The 22,500-nt window shown below is 42.7% G+C and overlaps 2 protein-coding genes across 7 annotated transcripts in view; one reads left to right on the plus strand and one right to left on the minus strand.

The window, feature by feature from the left end:
- The window catches only part of LOC108414410 (calpain-5-like), a 41,190-nt gene extending 31,115 nt beyond the window's left edge, over positions 1–10,075 (plus strand). For both annotated transcript variants that reach the window (XM_037533133.1, XM_037533134.1), the window contains 9 exons: positions 1–50; positions 555–745; positions 1,168–1,245; positions 1,418–1,613; positions 2,566–2,685; positions 6,156–6,358; positions 7,702–7,823; positions 8,646–8,782; positions 9,657–10,075. The exon at positions 1–50 is cut by the window's left edge and continues 143 nt beyond it. In XM_037533133.1, coding sequence (XP_037389030.1) covers positions 1–50; positions 555–745; positions 1,168–1,245; positions 1,418–1,613; positions 2,566–2,685; positions 6,156–6,358; positions 7,702–7,823; positions 8,646–8,782; positions 9,657–9,839 — 1,280 coding nt within the window. In that variant the 3' untranslated portion in view covers positions 9,840–10,075. The remainder of the gene's footprint in view (positions 51–554; positions 746–1,167; positions 1,246–1,417; positions 1,614–2,565; positions 2,686–6,155; positions 6,359–7,701; positions 7,824–8,645; positions 8,783–9,656) is intronic.
- A 4,593-nt stretch (positions 10,076–14,668) lies between these two features.
- The window catches only part of LOC108414409 (serine/threonine-protein kinase PAK 3), a 77,092-nt gene continuing 69,260 nt past the window's right edge, over positions 14,669–22,500 (minus strand). For 4 of the 5 annotated variants that reach the window (XM_037533298.1, XM_037533297.1, XM_037533296.1 and 1 more), the window contains 2 exons: positions 21,952–22,089; positions 14,669–21,475 (listed from right to left, as the gene is read on the minus strand). In XM_037533298.1, the coding sequence (XP_037389195.1) occupies positions 21,386–21,475; positions 21,952–22,089 (228 nt within the window). In that variant the 3' untranslated portion in view covers positions 14,669–21,385. The remainder of the gene's footprint in view (positions 21,476–21,951; positions 22,090–22,500) is intronic. The other variant, XR_005129491.1, reaches the window with a different exon arrangement.

Below are 22,500 nucleotides of genomic sequence, written 5' to 3' on the forward strand. Positions count from 1 at the left end.
ACCTGATGACGGTGTATGACCGGGGAGGCATCATCAGCTGCTCCATAACGGTCAGTTTCACTTAATTAAAGCAACTGTAGTAGTTATGGTATTAGAAAATTTCCACGTCTCATGTTGATCAAAGGACAGTTGAAATCAGCGCTTTGATGTTATATGTTATATTTAAATTTGTATTTAATATTTATTATTATTTTATATCTATGAAAATATCTATAAAACAGTTTTAAAATTTTCTTCAGTGATTTTAAAGAGTAAGTGTGTGTGTGTGTGTCTGTGTGTGTGTATTTGTATGAGTGTGTGTGTGTGTGTGTATTTGTATGACTGTGTGTGTGTCTGTGTGTGTGTGTGTGTGTGTGTGTGTGTATTTGTATGAGTGTGTGTGTGTCTGTGTGTGTGTCTGTGTGTATTTGTATGAGTGTGTGTGTGTGTGTGTGTGTGTATTTGTATGAGTGTGTGTGTGTGTATTTGTATGAGTGTGTGTGTGTGTGTGTGTCTGCTTGTTTACCTGCTGTAGTGTCTCAGTGTAACTCGGTGTGTTTCTCCTCTGTCTCCAGGCGTCTCCTCATGAGCGTGAGCTGCGTCTGCCTAACGGTCTGGTGAAAGGTCACGCATACTCAGTGACGGCGGTCCGGAGGGTCCGCCTGGGACATGGCCTTCTGGCTTTCTTTAAAAACGACACCATCACTCTCATCCGCATGAGGAACCCCTGGGGTAAACACGAGTGGAACGGAGCCTGGAGTGACAGGTGGGCGAGAGAGAGAGAGAGAGAGAGAGAGAGAGAGAGAGAGAGAAAGGGGGGGTGGGGGGGTGCACATCAGCTTAAAGTAGTATACTGTAATCTATCAGTCCATAATAATTCCCTTCTCTTATCTTCTCTCCTCTCCACTCGTCTTCTCTTCTCTTCTCTTCTCTTCTCTTCTCTTCTCTTCTCTTCTCTCCACTCCTCTTCTCTTCTCTTCTATCCTCTTATCTTCTCTCCTCTCCTCTCCTCTCCTCTCTCATCTTCTCTTCTCTTCTCTTCTCCTCTCTCATCTTCTCTTCTCTTCTTATCTCTTCTCCATTCTTTTTTCTCATCTTCTCCTTTCTTCTCTTCTCTTCTCTTCTCCATTCTTTTCTTTTCTACTCTTCTTTTGCTTTCTACCCCTCTCTTCTCTTTTTTCTCTGCAGTTCAGAAGAGTGGCAGAAGGTGGGCTCTATGGAGAGGAGTAAAATGGGGGTCACAGTGGAGGATGATGGAGAGTTCTGGTGAGTTCACCCTTCAAACTCAGGGTTCTGTTCGTGGGCTCTTCACTCGCAGAGTTAGAACCTCAGATGAAGTAGAAACACATTTGGCTTCTTTTAGATTCTATTGTTTACAGATCAAAATAAGCATAAAAAACCCAACAGGAGCTCCAGCTGTGAAACGTTCTCTCTGCAGGATGTTCTTTGATGACTGGTGTCAGAACTTCACGGACACCGATGTGTGTCGACTGATGAACACGTCTGTGCTGAGTGTGCAGAAGTCGTGGTGTGAGGGTGTGTGTTTCAGCAGCTGGACCAAACACACGGAACCGCTGAGGAACCGGTGTGGCGGCTGTATGAACCACAGACAGACCTTCTTACAGAACCCACAGGTAACAGGCCACAGTCCTCAAGATCTCAATGACAGTACTTCAGGTTCATTATCACTGAACTGTGTGGAACACAGTTATCCAGAACTATCCAGAGATTTTTAGGGATAAACAATTGAATGACTGATCAAGCAGTGACCACTGCTAGCTAAGGTCATAGCCTTCAGCGCCACCTATACTAAGTGGTGAGCACCTGGTAGTATCAAGTGAGTACCATATACTATGTGGTGAGCACTTGTTACTATGTAGTGAGCATCAGATACTATGTGGTGAGCACCCAATACTTTCAGTGGAGCAACCCATACTATCAGTGGAGCAACCCATACTATCAGGTGAGCACCAGATGCTATGTAGTGAGTACCCAATACTATCAAGTGAGCACCATATACTATGAAATGAGCACCCAATACTATCAAGTGAGTACCAAATACTATGTAGTGAGCACCCAATACTGTCAAGTGAGCACCCAATACTATTAAATGAGCACCAGATACTATGTAGTGAGCACCCAATACTATCAATTGAGCAGCAAATACCATCACGTGAGCACCAGATGCTATTTATTGGGCACCAGATACTTTCAGGTGAGCACTAGATACTATGTAGTGAGTAATCAATGCTATGTGGTGAGAACTAGGTAGTATGTGGTGAGCACCTGATCCTAATAGAAAAAATATAGATTGCTAGCAAAATACATCAAATTTACTGAAGAACTGAGGGTCCTACAAATCATGAAAAGTTTGTGTTTTATGGCGGCTGTGAAAAGGGGTTAATCTAGAATGGTTAAAAAATACCACTACAGTCCTATAGGGGCGCTGTCTGAAACTAGCACGACTGTCAGGGTTTGTTTTCTGCGTATTTTGACAGAGTGTTTATGTTTATGGTCTGAACTGAAGGTTGAGCTCCAGCAGTCCCGGTTCACCCCGGTATATAACGTATATGTGTGTTTCCTCAGTACGTGCTGGATCTTCAGGATGAAGACGAACTGCTGGTGTGTCTGCAGCAGAGAGATATGAAGATCCACAGGCCTCGTGGTCAGGGAGAGAACCTCACCATCGGATTCGCCATATTTAAGGTACAAATAGTCCCAGTCGTACCCCTGCAGACACTGAGCGCCACACGCTTGAAGCTGGCTTATTGATCCAGGCTGGCAGTGACGATGGAACAGGTGTGGAATAAAGCCAGTCTGGGAGGGGATTAAATTACAGGGGTAATCTCCACTGTTACAGGGGCCACTCTCTGACTGTTTCATCTGGATCAGCTTTGTTGGCAGGGATAAAAAAATAGGGGTGCTGCAGGGCTCCAGATTTCAAAATTAATTTTAATTATGAAACTTTCTGAACTTTATAATAATAGCATAATATAAACATTTACAATAAGAACACCGTTAAGATCCATGTGTGCTTGTTTGAAGGTATATTTGTATAGCTGTGCATTGTTTAACTGTAATCTGAGGGCATTTCCTCGATTTGTTCATCTCTACTTAAACGCTCCTCTAAAGGTTCTTCCTAGAACAGGATCCTCATGTGTTTCATATCTAAACGCTCCGTTATCTTCATCACTACTTTCCAAACCCGCTGCAGCAGCTTCAGCAGCTGGAAACTCTCTGACGCCGTTTCACACGAGTCTCCGATGTGGATGGAATGAAGAATGAAGGGTTTCCGGCGTGACGGTCAGTCCTTAGTGATCTCCTGAGTGTCTGTCGGTCAGTTTCACACAGAATGTAGACGGACACACGAATCCAGCAGCTCCACACGGCGAGAGGCAGATGACGTGTATCTCAGCCCCTCTTCACAGGCTCATAACTCCGGATGTGAGTCTCGTAGGATCTTGTGATGAGATGGAATGGAAAGGGCGGCTCTACGGATTCAGGAAGGGTTTGAACTGGATTTCTGAGCTGGATCATCACAAAGACACACACAGATATAGAAGCAGGGAAAAAGAGCAAAGAGGGAAATTGTATGCAGAGTTGAAGGAAAGTTCTGAACCACAGAGAGGCCTAATATTAAAAACTATTTTAAAAATGTAAATAATAATAATGTTTTTATCAAACGTCGTATCTCCTGCTTGCTGTGCGTTCCATTGTTGAATTTTACCGCATAACTCTGGCCATGGCACGGCCAGTTACCGTACTACATACCAACAACCTGATTGGTCTCCACTCAGCTCATTGACATGAATTTGTTCAGAATGAGGGAGCAGAGTGTTGGTGTGTGTCAGCGGTTTGATGTGTCAGTTATATCTACATTATAGCAATTCTGATGTAAACTAACAAAATAAATAGAAAAAGTCCCAAAACCTTCCCATGTTCACTCAGAACATTACAGGCTGAGTTACACCCTGTAAACATTTTTGGATGATCCATTGCTTTAATGACAGCGTCCAGCCTGTTAAAGTTCACAGCACGGCTAACGCAGTAAATCACTCGTCATCGGGGAGACGTTCCTCACATTCAGACGCGACAAGCTGAGAAAATACAGACCAAACAGACCAAACAAACCAAAAAATCAATCAATTAATCAATGAATTAAAAAAATAGGCATAAATACTTAAAACAAAGCTATAAAGTTAAGCTCTCTCTTTCTCTTCCTGGCTCTCTCTCTCCTCTCTTCATATCTTTCTGTCTCTCTATCTCTCCTCTCTCTCCTTTCTCCCTCTCTCTCTCTCTCCTTTCTCTCCCTCTCTCTCTCTGTCTCTCTCTCGCTCTCTCTCTCTCGCTCTCTCTCTCTCTCCCTCTCTCTCTCCTTTCTCTCTCTCTCTCTCTCCTTTCTCTCTCTCTCTCTCTCTCTCCTTTCTCTCCCTCTCTGTCTCCTTTCTCCCTCTCTCTCTCCTTTCTCTCTCTCTCTCTCTCCTTTCTCTCTCTCTCTCTCCTTTCTCTCTCTCCTTTCTCTCTCTCTCTCTTCTCTCTATCTTTCTCTCTCTCTTTTCTCCCTCTCTCTCTCCTTTCTCTCTCTCCTTTCTCTCTCTCTCTCTCTCTCTCTCTCTCTCTCTTTTCTCCCTCTCTCTCCTTTCTCTCTCTCTCTCCTTTCTCTCTCCTTTCTCTCTCTCTCTCTCTTCTCTCTATCTTTCTCTCTCTCTCCTTTCTCTCTCTCTCTCTTCTCTCTATCTTTCTCTCTCTCTGTCTCTCTCTCTCTCTCCTTTCTCTCTCTCTCTCTCTCTCTTCTCTCTATCTTTCTCTCTCTCTCCTTTCTCTCTCTCTCTCTTCTCTCTCCTTTCTCTCTCTCTCTCTTCTCTCTCTCTCTCTCTCTCTCTCTCTCTCTCTCTCAGACGTTGAGTTTCACGCTGATTAGTGTTTTATTCATGTCTGGCTGTTTTAATTAACGGACCTAGTGGGATAAATTTACTGTGACATTTCAAAGTTTGCCAAGAAAAGCGAGACGTTTGGAAATCTGTCAGGTCTGAAAGAATTTACAGTCTAACCGCTGAAAACTTTTTCTCCCAGGAGTTCATTATAACGCTCCTCCTTTCCTCAATAAAGGCTAAAGAAACCGCTTTAAACTCTTAAACTACAGATTATTATTCCATTATTAGACTTCCATCCCTCCATCCATCCATTTTCCAAGCTGCTTCTCCGCCAGGATCGCGGGGGGGGGGGGGCTTTGTTGGAGCCTATCCCAGCAGTCATTGGGCGGAAGGCAGGATACACCCTGGACAGACAGACACAGACAGTCACTCACACACTCACCCATTATTAGACTTAAACTTTCATATTCAATAGCCTCTATGAATTATTCAGTGTCTACTATGAATTATTCAGTGTCTACTATATTCAGTATCTGCTATGAATTATTCAGTATCTGCTATGAATTATTCAGTATCTGCTATGAATTATTCAGTGTCTACTATGAATTATTCAGTAACTACTATGAATTATTCAGTGTCTACTATGAATTATTCAGTGTCTACTATGAATTATTCAGTAACTACTATGAATTATTCAGTGTCTACTATGAATTATTCAGTAACTACTATGAATTATTCAGTAACTACTATGAATTATTCAGTGTCTACTATATTCAGTATCTGCTATGAATTATTCAGTATCTGCTATGAATTATTCAGTGTCTACTATGAATTATTCAGTAACTACTATGAATTATTCAGTGTCTACTATGAATTATTCAGTAACTACTATGAATTATTCAGTAACTACTATGAATTATTCATTGTCTACTATATTCAGTATCTGCTATGAATTATTCAGTGTCTACTATGAATTATTCAGTGTCTACTATGAATTATTCAGTGTCTACTATAAATTATTCAGTAACTACTATGAATTATTCAGTGTCTACTATGAATTATTCAGTAACTACTATGAATTATTCAGTAACTACTATGAATTATTCATTGTCTACTATATTCAGTATCTGCTATGAATTATTCAGTGTCTACTATGAATTATTCAGTAACTACTATGAATTATTCAGTGTCTACTATGAATTATTCAGTGTCTGCTATGAATTATTTGGTATCCACAGTAAATTACTTGGCATACACTGTGTATTATTAGAGATCCACTATGAATTGTTCTGTCTCTCCCAGGTTGAGTTGAACAGGAAGTATCGAATGCATGACCTCATCACTCAGCAGAACGTGGCCACATCGACGTACATAAACGCTCGCTCTGTGTTTCTGAGGAAGGTTCTGCCCAAAGGCCGATACGTCATCATCCCGTCCACCTTCAGGCCTGAGGTGCTGGGAGACTTCATGCTGCGGGTTTATACTGATAAAGACTGCGGCTGCAGGTACCACACCTGAACACCACACCACTCGCTGCGCATACAGAGAGAAAGCTGCTACAGGCTGGAGGAGCTTTAACACCTAACTAAACCTGAGCTGTTCCATTTTACCTGAACAGTGAAATCTACAGAACCAGCGAGCAAATCTTATTCAAACATGATGCAGAACAAGCATCAAAACTGGACTGTAAAACAGGAAAAGGACAACTGAGAACTTTTAAAAGTAACTCTACGAATATTAAAAAATAATTAGAACATCTGCAAAATTTTCAATGTAGCTGTCAATCTTTCAGAATAACTGGACAAATCACAAATAAATAACAGGACTAGCTATAAAATGTACAAAACATCTGAAAAATGTAAAGCTCAGCTGTAAAAAATGTAATATATATATATATCGCGCCGTGTATCTCTGAAATGGTGACTTTACAGAAGAAGGAAAAAACCTACTTTACTTTTAATATAAGTCAAAGGAACCAGACGTCTTTCTGATCATTTTGGGCCGTTTCTTTTGGTTCATTTATCATGAAATTTACACACAATGTAAAAGACAACAGGTTCTTTCAAATATATATATATACACGACAACATGTCTCCATTTCCATTTTTACATTATATGAAAATGCCTGTTGTACATTACATTGTGTGTAACTTTCATGATGAATGGACAAAAGGAAACGGCCCAAAATGATCAGAAAGACGTCTGGTTCCTTTGACTTACATTAAAAGTAAAGTAGGTTTTTTCCTTCTTCTGTAAAGTCACTATTTTAGAGATGAGACGTTTTACAACAGAATATAGGTATATATATATTTATATATGTGTGTGTGTGTGTGTGTGTGTGTGTTACCTCAGTAAATAATAGAAGTTGCGCACTAAAATGTGCAGAGAAATACCATATTTAATATTTTAGTCTGTAGCGAGTGCGTTAGCTCATGTCCGCTTCAAAATCAACAAAACGTGGAATTGTTTTTGGAATTTAACTGATTACAGTTGCAGACCGTAGCCCATCTGCACAGTTTATCAGCCCCCTCTTCCTGAGTTTTTGTGATGACTGTATTTTGTATTTCAGCTCTCCATGTTGCTTTACTCTAGCTGTGTATCTGCTGCTGTTACAGCACTACTGTATGGAATGATACCCCAGCCTGCTACAGGAGCAGATGCATGGCTGCGTTATTAGGTCACATTATAAGGACGTCCTGTGCTGTGCTATGAGCTGTGTGGTCATTTCTGCCCATACTGGAGTTAGTAACCTTTATGAGATGTGTTCTAGATGAAGAACAGCAAGCTGCCTCAGCGAGTTCTCGAGGCGCATTAGGCTCACTTCTCCCCTCCCCACATTCTTTCTCAGAGAGCTGGATTTAGATAAGCCCCGCGTCCGCTGCTGGAGCTCGTTTGTGGGTTATCCTCAGATGGTCACTCAGATTTATGTGCATGGAGCAGAAGGGCTGGAAAACCAGGACAGTAACGGAGGTGAGTCTGTCTAAAACAGCCTCCAGGGGGTGCTGTGGAACCATTTCAGAGTGTGAAACCTCACAGTCCAGAAAGCAGACAGTTCTGCGCAAGTATAAAGCTGTAAGAAAAACTTTAAAGGGCCCAAAATCACGGAAAACTCCCTTTTTAAAAATAGTTTGATGTAGAACATAAACAATTTTAAGGTTTCTAGAGTACTTTCTTGAAAAAAGATTCTCTGGTAAAGACAATGGTTCTATGTGGAACCATGAACATTCATAGAGCAAGTTGCATGCTTAAACGGTTCCATGCATCATGAAATGGTTCTTCATACTGATGGAGAATCTGTTGTATGTGGTTCTATGTAGAACCCATATAGCAGCAAAAAGGGCATGCAAATTGTTCTTTGAGTGTGCATGGTTCTAGATAGAGCCATTGTTTTTATTAAAGAACCCTCAAAGGACCATCTTTTTAAGAGGCCATATAGTTTATACATCGAAAATAAGCTGTGTGAACTGTTTTTGTGAGGTCACAAAAAGCATATAAATATGTTTACCTAATCTTCCAATTAGCCCCACCCCTTTCACACTGAAGGTGTAAGGAGTGTTTCACTAAAGACTGCTTCTTGAATGAGGCACAACCAATCAGGACAGAGCTTATTTGCATACATCTGTCTTAAAGGCACAGTAACAAAAGCAGCGTGTGTAATTAATTAAAGAGATAAAGAGAGTTTGGACAGTGATCATTAGAGGCATTACGTGGAAAATACAGGAAATACAGGATACAGGCCCTTTAAAGTGTCACTCAGTCTTTAGGACTGATCCCAGTGTGTGTTGATTGCAGGTGCTGATCCCTACGTGATCATTTCCTGCGAGAGCAGTTCAGTCCAGTCCCGAATTCAGAACGACACCAGGGACCCGCTGTTCGACGTCAGAGCCATCTTCTACAGGAAGAAACCTAACAAACCAGTCACCATCCAGGTGAGACGCTTCACTGACCAAACACTCTCAGTTTATATCACAATACCTACATTTAGAGGCAGCTATTCATTCAACCTAATGTGTTTCTAATAAAGTGTCCAGTGAGTGGAAGCACAAGGTCAGTGTTTCTAATAAAGTGGCCAACGAGTGGAAGCACATGGTAGGTGTTTCTAATAAAGTGGCCAACGAGTGGAAGCACAAGGTAGGTGTTTCTAATAAAGTGGCCAGTGAGTGGAAGCACAAGGTAGGTGTTTCTAATAAAGTGGCCAGTGAGTGGAAGCACAAGGTAGGTGTTTCTAATAAAGTGTCCAGTGAGTGGAAGTACAAGTTAGGTGTTTCTAATAAAGTGGCCAACGAGTGGAAGCACATGGTAGGTGTTTCTAATAAAGTGGCCAACGAGTGGAAGCACAAGGTAGGTGTTTCTAATAAAGTGGCCAGTGAGTGGAAGCACAAGGTAGGTGTTTCTAATAAAGTGGCCAGTGAGTGGAAGCACAAGGTAGGTGTTTCTAATAAAGTGGCCAGTGAGTGGAAGCACAAGGTAAGTGTTTCTAATAAAGTGGCCAACGAGTGGAAACACAAGGTGGGTGTTTCTAATAAAGTGGCCAGTGAGTGGAAGCACAAGGTAGGTGTTTCTAATAAAGTGGCCAGTGAGTGGAAGCACAAGGTAGGTGTTTCTAATAAAGTGGCCAGTGAGTGGAAACACAAGGTGGGTGTTTCTAATAAAGTGGCCAGTGAGTGGAAGCACAAGGTAGGTGTTTCTAATAAAGTGGCCATCGTGCATATTGTGTGTGAGTACTTAATTTAATTGTTTAGTAGGTCTATATCATTACATATCATTTGTGTGTGTGTGTGTGTGTGTGTGTCTGTTCTTCAGGTGTGGAACAGTAATGCTGTAAAGGACCAGTTTATGGGTCAGGTGGTTCTGCCGGCAACTCTGAAGGACACTGCAGAACCGCAGAAGGTCTCATTGAAAAAGAAAGGTGGTCAGACGGCTGAAGAAATGCCCGGAAAGATCAGCATCAGGGTTGTAACGTCCAGGGAGCTCACTGCCATGTAGCACAACAGAGGATAATTAATATGAACAACAAAGAAAATGTATAGCACATATAACCCACACTTAAAGGAACTGACTAGTCAGCGGTCAGAAAATTATTCTTAACTCACTAAGTCTTATCACAGGCAAACATCTAACATGCCACAATATTCAGCAAAAAAGGCCAAACAGCTATATATATATATATACATATACACACACACAATTGTCCAAAATGTCTTGGTGCTAAAACATTAAGGTTCCCCTTCACTGGAACTAAGGGTTCTAGACCAAACCCTGAAAAACATCCCCATACCATCATCCCTCCTCCACCAAACTTTACAGCTGGCACAGTGCAGTCAGGCAGGTAACGTTCTCCTGGCATTAGCCAAACCCAGACTCGTCCGTCAGACTGACGGATAGAGAAGCTGATTGGTCAGTCCACAGAACACGACTCCACTGCTCCAGAGTCCAGTGGCGGCGCTTTACTGCACTCCAGCCAATGCTTGGCTTTGTGTTCTTAGGCTTGTGTGCAGCTGCTCCACCATGGAAACCCATTTTGTGAAGCTCCTAACATGCAATTCTTTTGTTGATATTGCTTCCAGAGGCAGTTTGGAACTCTTTAATCATTCAACAGAGGATAGACTATGCGCTCTTCAGCACTTGGTGGCCACACTCTATGAGTTTGTGTTCTCTAGAGCTTTGTGGCTGAGCTAGATGCTTCCATTTCATAGGGATAGCACTTACAGTTGTCTGGGGCAGATCTAGCAGGGCAGATGTTTCACAGACTGACTCGTGGCAGAGGTGGCATCCAATAACAGAGCCATGTTTAAAGTCTCTTCAGCACGATCCTCTACTGCCAGTGTTTGTCTATGAAGACTGCAAGACTATGAGCTTAATTTGATCCACATGTTAGCAATGAGTGTGGCTGAAACACCTGGACTCAATAATTAGGAGAGGTGTCTCAATAATATATATGATACATATAAGTATATATAAGTTTTCACTCACCATCCAAATCATTGAATTCAGGTGTTCCAATCACTTCCATGGCCACAGGTGTATAAAGCCGAGCCCCTCGGCCTGCAGACTGCTTCTACAGACATTAGTGAAAGAATGGGTCGCTCTCAGGAGCTCAGTGAATTCCAGCGTGGTACCGAGATCGGACTGACGAGTCTGGGTTTGGTGGTTGCCAGGAGACGGTACTTGCCTGACTACACTGTGCCGAGTGTAAAGTTTGGTGGAGGGGGGATCATGGTGTGGGGGTGTTTTTCAGGAGTTGGGCTCGGCCCCTTAGTTCCAGTGAAAGGAACTCTTAAAGCTTCAGCATCAAGATATTTTGGACAATTTCACGCTCCCAACTTTGTGGGAGCAGTTTGGGGACGGCCCCTTCCTGTTCCAACATGACTGCACACCAGTGCACAAAGCAGGTCCATAAAGACGTGGATGAGCCAGTTTGGTGTGGAAGAACTCGACTGGCCTGCACAGAGTCCTGACCTCAACCCCATAGAGCACCTTTGGGATGAATTAAAGCGGAGACTGTGAGCCAGGCCTTCTCGTCCAACATCAGTGTCTGACCTCACAAATGTGCTTCTGGAAGAACGGTCAGAAATTCCCATAAACACTCCTAACCCTTGTGGAAAGCCTTCCCAGAAGAGCTGAAGCTGTTATAGCTGCAAAGGGTGGGCCGACATCATATTAAACCCTATGGATTAAGAATGGGATGGCACTCAAGTTCATGTGTGAAGGCAGACGAGCGAATTCTTTTGGCAATATAGTTTATGTATAATGTTTACCTACAACTGATTCCACAAAACTCCACAGTGCAGTATTTTGTATTTTAATGCTTAATTTGTAATGCTGAACCTTTCAAATATTAAAATGATTTTTTTACGATGTGAATTTCTTCTCTATAGCCCAGTGGTCAGGGGTTTGGATCCCATGTCTAACTGGGTATTACTGGTTGTGGTTGGAGGCCCTTAATCCCAGTTAGTGCTACTCTGACAAAATGACAAATGCCATAATAAACAATAACAGGCCCAACGTGTGACCCGTGAGGATAATCCCAACCTCCCTCACTCAACGAGAGGACACACATACTTTTATACTATACACTGACCACCTCCTCGTTTCTACACTCACTGTCCACTTTATCAGCTCCACTTACTGTATAGCTGCACTCTGTAGTTCTACAGTTACAGACTGTAGTCCATCTGTTTCTCTGATACTCTGTTACCCTGTTCTTCAGTGGTCAGGACCCCCATGGACCCTCACAGAGCAGGTACTGTTTGGGTGGTGGATCATTCTCAGCACTGCAGGAACACTGACGTGGTGGTGGTGTGTTAGTGTGTGTTGTGCTTGTCTGAGTGGATCAGACACAGCAGTGCTGGTGGAGGTTTTTAAACACCTCAGTGTCGCTGCTAGACTGAGAATCGTCCACCAACCAAAAACATCCAGCCCACAGTGTCCTGTGGGCAGCGTCCTGTGGGCAGTGTCCTGACCACTGATGAAGGACTAGAGGATGACCAACACAAACTGTGCAGCAGCAGATGAGCTGTCGTCTCTGACTTTACATCTACAAGGTGGACCGACAAGGTAGGAGTGTCTAATAGAGTGGACAGTGAGTGGACACAGTGTTTACACTACAGTCTGTAACTGTAGAACTACAAAGTGCAGCTATACAGTAAGTGGAGCTGATAAGATGGGCAACGAGCACAGAAACAAGGAGGAGCTAATAATGTTACGTCTGATCGGTGTATATAGCACCTGTTGAAAATGGTTCTATACAGACACCACAAAAAACCTTCTTCTTGACAAACACTCTTTAAAAAGATGGATCTTCAAGGGTTCTTCGGTAAAAAAAATGGTTCTATAGAGAACCGTGAACACTCAAAGAACTCTTTGCATAATTAAAAGGTTCTTTACATTGTGAAAGGGTTCTTCAGGCTGACAGAGAATATGTTGTATATGGTTCTATATAGGACCTTGTCGAAAAAGGGTTCTATGTAGCACCAAAAAGAGACTATTGTTACAATAGAAGAACCCTTGTTGGTGCTATATAGAAGAACATACAACTGATTCTCCATCAATCTGATGAACCATTTCACCATGCAGAGAACATTTTAAGCATGCGTTGTTCATAGTTCTTTACAGAACCATTGTCTTTGCTAAGGAACCCTTGAAAAGCCAGACCTGGGGCCGTATCACAGGAACGTCCTATCAAATCTGATCTTAATTTAAGAATCTTATCTCACAGCATCTCAAGTCAGGAAATCTTAACTGACTTAATTGAAGTTGACAATCAACTGTCGTTTCTGTTACCTAGCAACTGACCATATGTCGTAATGTATAAATGTAATCAAGCTCGTTAGCCAGACAGCTAACGTTAGCTACTGTTACTGAGGTAAAAAAGGTTAAACTAAAATGTGAATAACTGTGAATGCTGTCAGAGCGCCCCCTGCTGTTTATCAGAGAGCCCCCTGCTGTTTATGAGAGCATCACCGCTCCAGTTTCAGTCTCCATTTCCCAAACGCTTTAGCCGAGCGCGCTAACGTTCCTCCTCCTAATGAACAGACACCCGTTCAGCTCCGCCTCCTCATTATTCACCACCTACATTAACACAGGAAGGTGATAAGAGGGGCGGTGGAGTTCGAGTCGGCAGCGTCTGAGATTTTTAAACGTTAGAAAAACTCCTAAGTCAAAGCTCAGTTTTCAGTGCAGATAAATGGAGCGGCATTATGCTGGTTATAGTGAACTGAGCTGCCCATCAGTAAAACAATAGAAACAGACGGGTAAACAGAAGTTCAGACGCTCTGGGGTTCATCTTAAAGTCAATACAATATTTAGGATATTTTGGCTGCTTAGACGTTTCTGTAAAACTGTTTTCTTCTCTGGAAATGAGATTCTGTTGTTCTGTAATGGCTTCTGTCCTACATGAAGTCTTAACTGAAGTTGTCATGACAACAAAGCAGATATGATATGATCCCAGACGTAAGAATTTTCTGTAATACGACCCCTGGTGTTTATAGAAACTGATTTTGTTTTCTACAGAAAGCGTGAAACTGAAATCACACATGATCTCGAGGACGTCGTATTTTTTTGTCTTTTTTTTATTTTTTTTTAATTCAGTCGAGTTCCCAAACTGCATATTTTTTCTTTTTTTTTAAATATTTTAACACTCAAGACACAACCATGCACAATTTAGAATTCAAAAAGTCTATTGCTTCAACCACAATTTAAAATAGCTTATCCAAAAAAAAAAAAAAAAAGGAATATTCCCCCTTTCACTCTCATTTTTTTCACTCTCTCACTTTTTTCCTGCCTGTTCAGGCCTGAAAGAGCAGGTTTGGTTGTGGGGGGGTGGTGGGGAGGGGAGGGGAAGGGGTGGGGCGTCTCCTTTGCAGTTTACAAACGTCAGAATTGGAATAATAATTTATAAAGAAACAGTTTTTTTAAGTCTTTTGTTCCGTTCTCGTTATTACACACCGAAGAGTCACAGCACGTGTACAGGGTTGGACATTCAGAAGAAAAGGTGAGGGGGGGGCGTACAATGTACAAGGCGTTGTTTACGTCACCAACGTCCGTTTTATTCTGGTTTTTCTTCTTATTTCTCGTTTGTGCTCGTAGTCCACGCAGGGCTCAGACCGCCGCAGAGCGTCCACAGGTCCGAACAGAGCCACAGCACGTGAGTGTATGTGTGTTTGTGGCCCCTGAGTTCTCTCCTCGACTGAGGGACTCTCCAGTAGCAGGTCTTGCCGTCCGTACGTCCGTCTCCTTCGTTCAGTGTCGATGCAAAAACATTTACAAATACATATCAAAGAGTAGCCTGAATATCGTCGTCATAGTTTGAGTTTTTTTTCTTTTTTTAAATTCATACAAAAACAGGAAGTTTAAATAGTTCTACATATACACGTACCAGTTCACCGCAGATGATCAAACTATGATGTTTAAAGCGACAGGCTGGTGAAGAATCTGACTTTTAGCCAAGGTGTCTGAGGTCTGCTTCCTTAGTGTTAGGCCCAGAGCTACAAGGCTAATGTGGGTAACGGGTTCCTGGGCTCCGCTGACAACATCCGTATCATTCTCTGCACCACAAACAGCCGAAATCGTTTTCCTCAATCATTTTTATCCCCCAGAATTAGTCCCGGAAGCAGTTCACACAAGGACGCGAAGGCAAATGACTTGAAGGGGGCGCTAGAGGACACATCAGTGAAGATCTAAACAGCTAAACGTGGACAGTAGAGGAGAGCGAGCTGCTTTATCTCTTCTCTTTTGTAAAATGTCTATGCGTGACACTCGACTGCTTGTCTGCTATGCCAGTTGAGAAACGCGCTGGCGGAACGAGACCACTTGGACAGGTTTGGCTGTCGGTATAGCGCCCCCTGCTGTAACACTCAGACCGCGGTTGGCGCTTGTGTCGCATTATGAAATGCGTCGTGACACATTTTTCAATGCAACTACACAAACAACCCCTGTGTAGCTTGAAGTGTCAGCGTTCGCATCCTTGCATGAAGTATGTTTCGGGCCTAAAACAGGCTGTTTGTGTTACTGTGCCTTTAAGACTGATATATGCAAATACTCTGTTCTGATTGGCTGTGCAGTCCTTAGTAGGCAGAAACACTCCTTATGACTTCAGTGTGAATGGGCGGGTCTAAACTGCTGTAACTCTGAAAAAGTGGCCACATGTAAAATCACAGAAACAACAAATTCACGAACTTAGTTTCCATATATGGACCGTATGGTGTAGCGGAACGTTGCGAGATTTGTGAAAATGTTTACATACATAAAAGTATTTCCAAAAAAAAAAAAAAGCTGTAACTATATTTGTACAAATTTAAAGGAACAAATTTTGTTTTAGAAATAGAAATCTTTCAGTGAATTTATCAGGTTTGGTTTCCGCTAACTAGAGCAGAAATCAGTAGCACCCTTAAAAAAGATGGTTCTTCAAAGGTTCTTTAGTAAAGACAACAGTTCTACATAGAACCACAAACACTCAAAGAACCCTTTCATGCTTAAATGGGTCTTTTCATCGTGAAATGTCCTTTGGATTGATGTGTAGATGGTTCTACGTAAAACCTTTTTGAGAAGGGTTCTATACTGTTACCACGTCAAGACTGCAACAATAGGAGAAGCCTGATTTGGTGCTATACAGAACCAAATACAACACGTTCTCCATCAATCTGAAGAAAATTTCAACATGCTAAGAGCCTTTTAATCATGCGGATGTGGTCAGACGTCGCACGAGGGTGGCGCTGACCACCCCTGACCATCTCTCTGTGTTCGCCACATTAGCCTTGTAGCTCCAGTGCTAAACTAAACAACCTTTGGACACCAAACGTGACTTAGAACATCAATCGGCTTTTCCCCCAACCTGTCGCTTTAATGTTATGTATCAGTCCCACTTTGCCGTGCGTACAAACCCCGTCCGCATCTGTAGAAGTGACGTCTATCTAATCTAACGATATCTATGGTGTAACTACTCGGCCTGTTCATGCGGAGCGGCGTCTGTGGTATTTTTCCCCACTGCTGTTGTGAGCCTAAGGTGGAGGAGAAGTTTCCTGAAGTTTCACAGTGAATTCTGGAGAATAACTGGCGTACAGAGCAGATTGAGGTAACTCCCTAGTCTACACACACACACGCACACCTACATACGCCTGTGTACCAAAGATAAGAACCAATAAACAAACGTCTTCTGACCACGCGAGAACCTTTAAACGCTTGGAGAAATCCACAGGCTGAGTGAACTTCATACGCACACGTAATCACAAAGTATCCACTCCACAGCTCGCAGCCCAAAGTCCTCAAGGTTTCAACTTTTCATTTAATTTAAATAATTCGTAACTCTGTCGGACACCACGGGAGGTCGCTTGGCTTTATGTGGCGAAACTCTCACAAAACTGCTTGAGCCACAACGGTTGCAAAGAAATTTCATGAAACAGCCAAACAAGCCGCGGATAGCCTGACTTCCAGGACCACCTTCACACATGGGCCTCCTTCAAGTCCTCCTCGGAAGTTCCTACTTACCGACTTTGGAGGTCGTTTATACGACTTGATTTGTGTTCAAGTGGTTTTGGTCGGATACAAAATAAACACTCTAGCAATGATGCTTTGCTTCACTGGAATTGCTCAGATTTTTCTTCTTATTATTATCTTTTTTCCCCTGAAAAACATGTTGTGGAGAAGAGACCGTAAGTCCTAGAGACACTAAACTTGGTGGATAGGTGCAGTTTGAGTGCATCTATCTGAGCAACAACAATTACCCCGTTTGGCCATCGGGGGGAACTATAGCGCAGCAAAAGACGTTTTGCCTCATAACTCCTAAACCAAAATTTTTTGAGACAAAATTCCTTTTTTTCCCTGATTCCTTGGGTCAAAACAAACAGCTTTGCAATCTGGACCGTTTAGCTCCGCCCACTAGGATTTTATGTAAATTTGTATAATATGCCAAACCTACTTTTGCAAACTAGTTCTAGGTTTTTTGCTCAATCCTCATTTATCGGTATCAAAAAGTCTGAACACGGTGTTGGCTTGATCCTATAACTCCTCAATCTTTGGTCCTATCATTTCAAAACTTTAAATGTGTGTATATATTGAGACTCAGATGGGGTCCACAAATGTTGGCCTTTGAGGGGCTTCAGCACTAAAAAAAACTAAAATGAAAATGAATTTCAGTTCATTAAAACTAAAAATGATTAAACGTGCTATTACAAGGTTTTTATGAAGCCTACAGACTAAAGATGTGGTGCCTTTCGATTCAGTTCACTGACCTGAATGACTGCAATTTCATGTTAAGTAAAATTTCACCGCTCGTCTGGTATTTTGGCTTAAATTTGTTTGGCACACTGTATTTTTTTTTGCCATGGTTGCCTATTCGGCCTAATTGGGCTAATGCGTGCTTGGACCCGCTCAGTGTGTTCATCTCGTATATATATGATGCTTAGACAACCTAAAGGCCACAATAGACCCAGCCAGAACGTCCTCTGTTACCACGGCAACTCAGTAGATCAAGCTGGCGTTAGATCTGCGTTTTTGTTTACGACAATTTACCAGAATGTCACAATTTGGAGACGGGGCATTTTCTAGCTTGTGTCGCTTGCTTTGTTAAGCGTTCCATCACAGATTACACAGCCAGCTGGTTTATTAGGCCCGTTATTTGGCTAATTTGGATGTTTGGGGTTTAGATTGAGACGCGGTGGCTTTGCTTTAGCTAAAATGATACGACATATGAAAAAAATACTGGCTCATCTTGCAATCTAGATAACCTAGCTAGAACCAAATAACGTTTCACCACATAAAGCCAGCCTTTTATAACATTTCCAGAGGAACTACATCTCCCACAATTCCCCCCCTTCTCTCTCCACAAACACTACCCAAAATAAATTCTCCAAGCACCAGGACAGGATGTGAGAAACGTGAAAAAACCAGAATGTCTGAACGCATCGTGTGGAGGATGGGGGAAAGGCATAAGTGTTAGCACCCCTTTAAAAACGTGTGTGTACGCAAAAAAAAAACAGGTACAGGAGGAGAATCAGGAGACGACCGTAGGTCCACAGAGAGGACTATGGACGCACGCTTTTTGCCATGTAATGCCCGTATTGTCTGTAGCAGTGGTCAGTTGACGCTGACGTCCATGGCTTCGTTTGACTGGCTAGTTTGCATCAGCTGTTGGAATGCATAGTAGAATAGCCGAATGAGTGGAATATGCAGAACAGCAGAATCAGCCGAGTGTCCGCTGCCGACCTGGACGCAGGTTTGTCCAGATTTTCTGGAGAAAGAACCACAGAAGAAGCCTCAGGGCTGGTCTGTGAATCTGCTCCCTCGTGCACGACGAACGAACACATGCACACAAACACACACACACACACACACACACACACACACACACACACACACACACACACACAGAGGAGTGTACTCTGAGCTGAGATTGTATTAGTTTGTATTACAGCAGTGATGCTGGCTTTAGTCCTGTCAGAGCTGGATTAGCTTTTCCAGTAGATGTTCTCACTGTAGTCCTGATGGAGCCACCAGGCTCCCACACTGCTGCGTCCAGCCTGGGCTGTAAACTCAACACTCGGCTTCAGCGTTACAGCAAGTTTCCTTTGTTGCTGGTGCTAGCTTGTGCACACTTAGCTAATGACTCAAGCACTGCTAAGTTTGTTGGTCCATTACCTTCCTCTGTTAGCTAGCCATCTTAGCTTGCCATCCTTTACTATAAACAACAGTTATTTATGTTGGCAAACCATCCATCTCAGCAAACAGTAGCTAGCTATGCTAGCCGGGCAATTTCCTCTGTAAACATTAGCTAGCCACCTTAGCTTTCTGTTTTTTACTACAAACAGTAGCTAGCTATGTTAGCCGGGCAATTTCCTCTGTAAACATTAGCTAGCCACCTTAGCTTTCTGTTTTTTTACTACAAACAGTAGCTAGCTGTGTTGTCAAACCATTTAACTCAACAAACTGTAGCTATGCTAGCTAGGCAATGTCCTCCTCAGACATTAGCTAACTACTGCAGCTTGCTAGATTAGGCTGTTAATATCAGTAAAGCAGGAATGACACGCAGTATATTATAGGCTAACCTCCCTGCTAGGAGAAACTAGCATAGACCATCAAAGCCAGCATTCGCTGCTGTCGTTTTCCAGCTTTTGAGCTAATGTGAAATTTGCCTGCTGCTCTTGACCAAAAGAAACAGCCCAGTTACACTTAATTAAAAAAAAGGTCTGGGTCCATTGACTTGCGTTAAAAGTACACTATGTTTTTGCTTCTCCTGCAAAGTTATTATTTTGGAGACATGAGGTTTTGTTTTGCCATACACATCATTTTGGGTGCTGGCATGCTGGTCAACCAGTATGGCCAGGCTAGGTACCCAGCTAAACCAGCACGAGACCAGATTAAATCAGAATAAACCATTTTAGATCAACACGGAATATACGCAAGTCTATTTAGTTTTTTTCAGTTTTTTCCAATGGTGGAAGTCCGGAGTAAATGATCTGTACTTCGTGTTCCAACTGGCCTCAGGCTAAAACCCGTGAACAGACCCTGTGTGTTGTTATTGTTATTGAGCATCTGGGCTACGACCTTTCAGTCTGGGGAATTTTAATCTGTGGGAATTTCGACATAATTTATCCCGAACCATTTAGCCAATTAAATCCCTCATGTTACATCACATTTCCTCTGGGAAAACGAGTCCGGCTTCAATAGGGACTTCGGTCATGTAACGTTAGCAAGGAACAATAGCTAGCTACCCACTTAAAAAAGACAGCTCTTCAAGGGTTCTTTAGTAAAGGCAATGGTTATACTTAGAACTGTTTCATCCTTAAATGGTTTTCTGCATTTGGTCACCATCAAAAAGGGCTCTTCCCTGAAAGCAACAGGTCAGCGGTCCACTGTCGGCCCACTAATGGCAAAGCTGGCGGTCCACTGGTGTTTTGCTCAGTGTTTTCCGGGTGGTCCGCTATCCTTTTCCCACTAACAGTTCAATTTACTGACCTTTCCTTTATTGCTTTATTTCGTTACTTTGTAAATTAGATTAGATTTAGATCAGGAATGTTTTCTATAGAATCATTTTACATTGGGCCTATTTTTGTCTCTCGGTTGTTCGTAAAATTTGTAAATTTTCTGGAATAAAAGTCTCTGTGCATTTAAAATAGATTAAAAACTAGTTAAAGCTTAGTTAGGACATTAATCTGGGTGGTCCGAGGGGGGACCAGTAGTGGCAAACAGCCAGTCGGGTGCTGACCTTGTCAAACCAGTGGACCGATATACGCTTGCTGTCTGGGTTCTATTGTCACAAGCTGGACATCAAACGATAGAAGAACCCTTTTTGGTGCTATTTAGAATAATTTTCAAAAAGGTTCTGTGTAGAACCACATACAACACATTCTCCATCAATCTGAAGAAAGTTCTAAAAAGAACCACTGTCTTTCCTACAGAACCTTTAAAGAAAGCGTGTACTGTAGACACTAATCCAGCTAAAACAGGGCCGTCGTCATGTAACGTCTGTGTTTTCCATCAGACCCTCTCACACAAACACACTCACGCACGCACACAGTGAAGATGGAGCTGATTGCTGTAGGTAGGCGGAGTCTAGAGGGTCATGCAGTTGTACTGAAGAGATCCAGAGACTGTGGGTTTCCGCCGAAATCCAAAAGTGCCAATAATCCAACGCTGCAGTTCAGATTAGATCAGATTATCTTAAATTAGATTTAAATCCAACAGGCCAGACACTTCACAGCGCTTTTAACACCGCTACTGTAATCCACACTCCACCCTTCTGCAGTCTTTGTTTTAATCCCTCTTTCAGACACTGGAGAGGTGGGCTCACTGTAGACACACACACACACTGTGGATAACCCTGGAGAGAGTTTGGGGGGGCCGAGCACTGGGGGGTAGCAGTTTACCCAAATGTAGCTGTCTTTCATCCAGCGTGAGTGAACCGTACATTTAATATGATTGTGTAATCCTCCTGTTTTCAGGTGTGTGTGTGTGTGTGTGTGTGTATGTGTGTGTGTGTGTGTGTGTGTGTGTGTGTGTGTGTGTGTGTGTGTGTGTGTGTGTGTGTGACGGCCCCTCTAGCGGCTGCTGTTCTTGATGGCTTCCTTGGCGGCTACAATCAGTGGTGTCAGACTGGACAGAGGTTTGGCCAGCTTCAGGAACGAATGCTGAGGAAATAAAACCACAGAAAAAAACATCAAGCCTTAAATTTATGATTCTTTGTTTTAAAAATGTTCAAGTTGATTCAAACTTTCAACAACTGAACGTTTAAACTGATCCCTATTGGTAGAGATCACTGGCGAGCTGACTCATCGAACCAGTCGTGGGCTGGAGGTCAGGGAACTGGCCCTGTGACCGGAAGGTCGCCGGTTCGATCCCCAGTGCCGACAGCACACGACTGAGGTGTCCTTGAGCAAGACACCTAACCCCCAACTGCTCCCCGGGCGCCGTGGATAGGGCTGCCCACCGCTCTGGGCAAGTGTGCTCACTGCCCCCTAGTGTGTGTGTTCACTAGTGTGTATGTGGTGTTTCACTTCATGGATGGGTTAAATGTGGAGGTGGAATTTCCCGTTTGTGGGATTAATAAAGTATCACTTAAGTGCAGGTGCTGCAGGTATATGCGAATGCGTGACCGTTGCTGTACCTGCAGCAGCTCTTTAGCGGCCCCCCGACGGTCCACGTCCATCTCCAGGCAGCGGTTGAGGAAGTCTCTGAAGACAGAGGATAAACGCTCGGGGTTCTGCAGTTCTGGAGTGCCGTTAGTGGCAATCAGGTACAGCGCCTACCAGTGGACAGAAAGAGGAATGCACTCAGTACCACACAGGAACTATTAACTCTGCTGACGACTCATTTACTGCTCTTCACTGCATCAAGTCTCACATTTCAACACAGTCTTAGTTCAATAATTTGGGTACAATTCAGAAATATTTTTAAAAATACACGGAAACACAAATGGAGCTCTTTAAACTGAGAAACATTCAAAAATGTTTTTTTTTTTTTTACATTTCAAAATGCATGAATTTGATTTATGAATTGAGTGCATACTTAACTAAATATTATAATCATTTATAAACACCTGAAACACTTCAAACTGAAGCGGATTCTAAAACGGATTCAAAGCTAAACGCTTTATTTCTAACATTTGATAACTGAAGTTGATTTTAATATCCAAACGTCGGAAATTTAGGGTTCC

The sequence above is a fragment of the Pygocentrus nattereri genome, chromosome 23, assembly GCF_015220715.1.
Source record: "Pygocentrus nattereri isolate fPygNat1 chromosome 23, fPygNat1.pri, whole genome shotgun sequence".
NCBI lineage: Eukaryota > Metazoa > Chordata > Actinopteri > Characiformes > Serrasalmidae > Pygocentrus > Pygocentrus nattereri.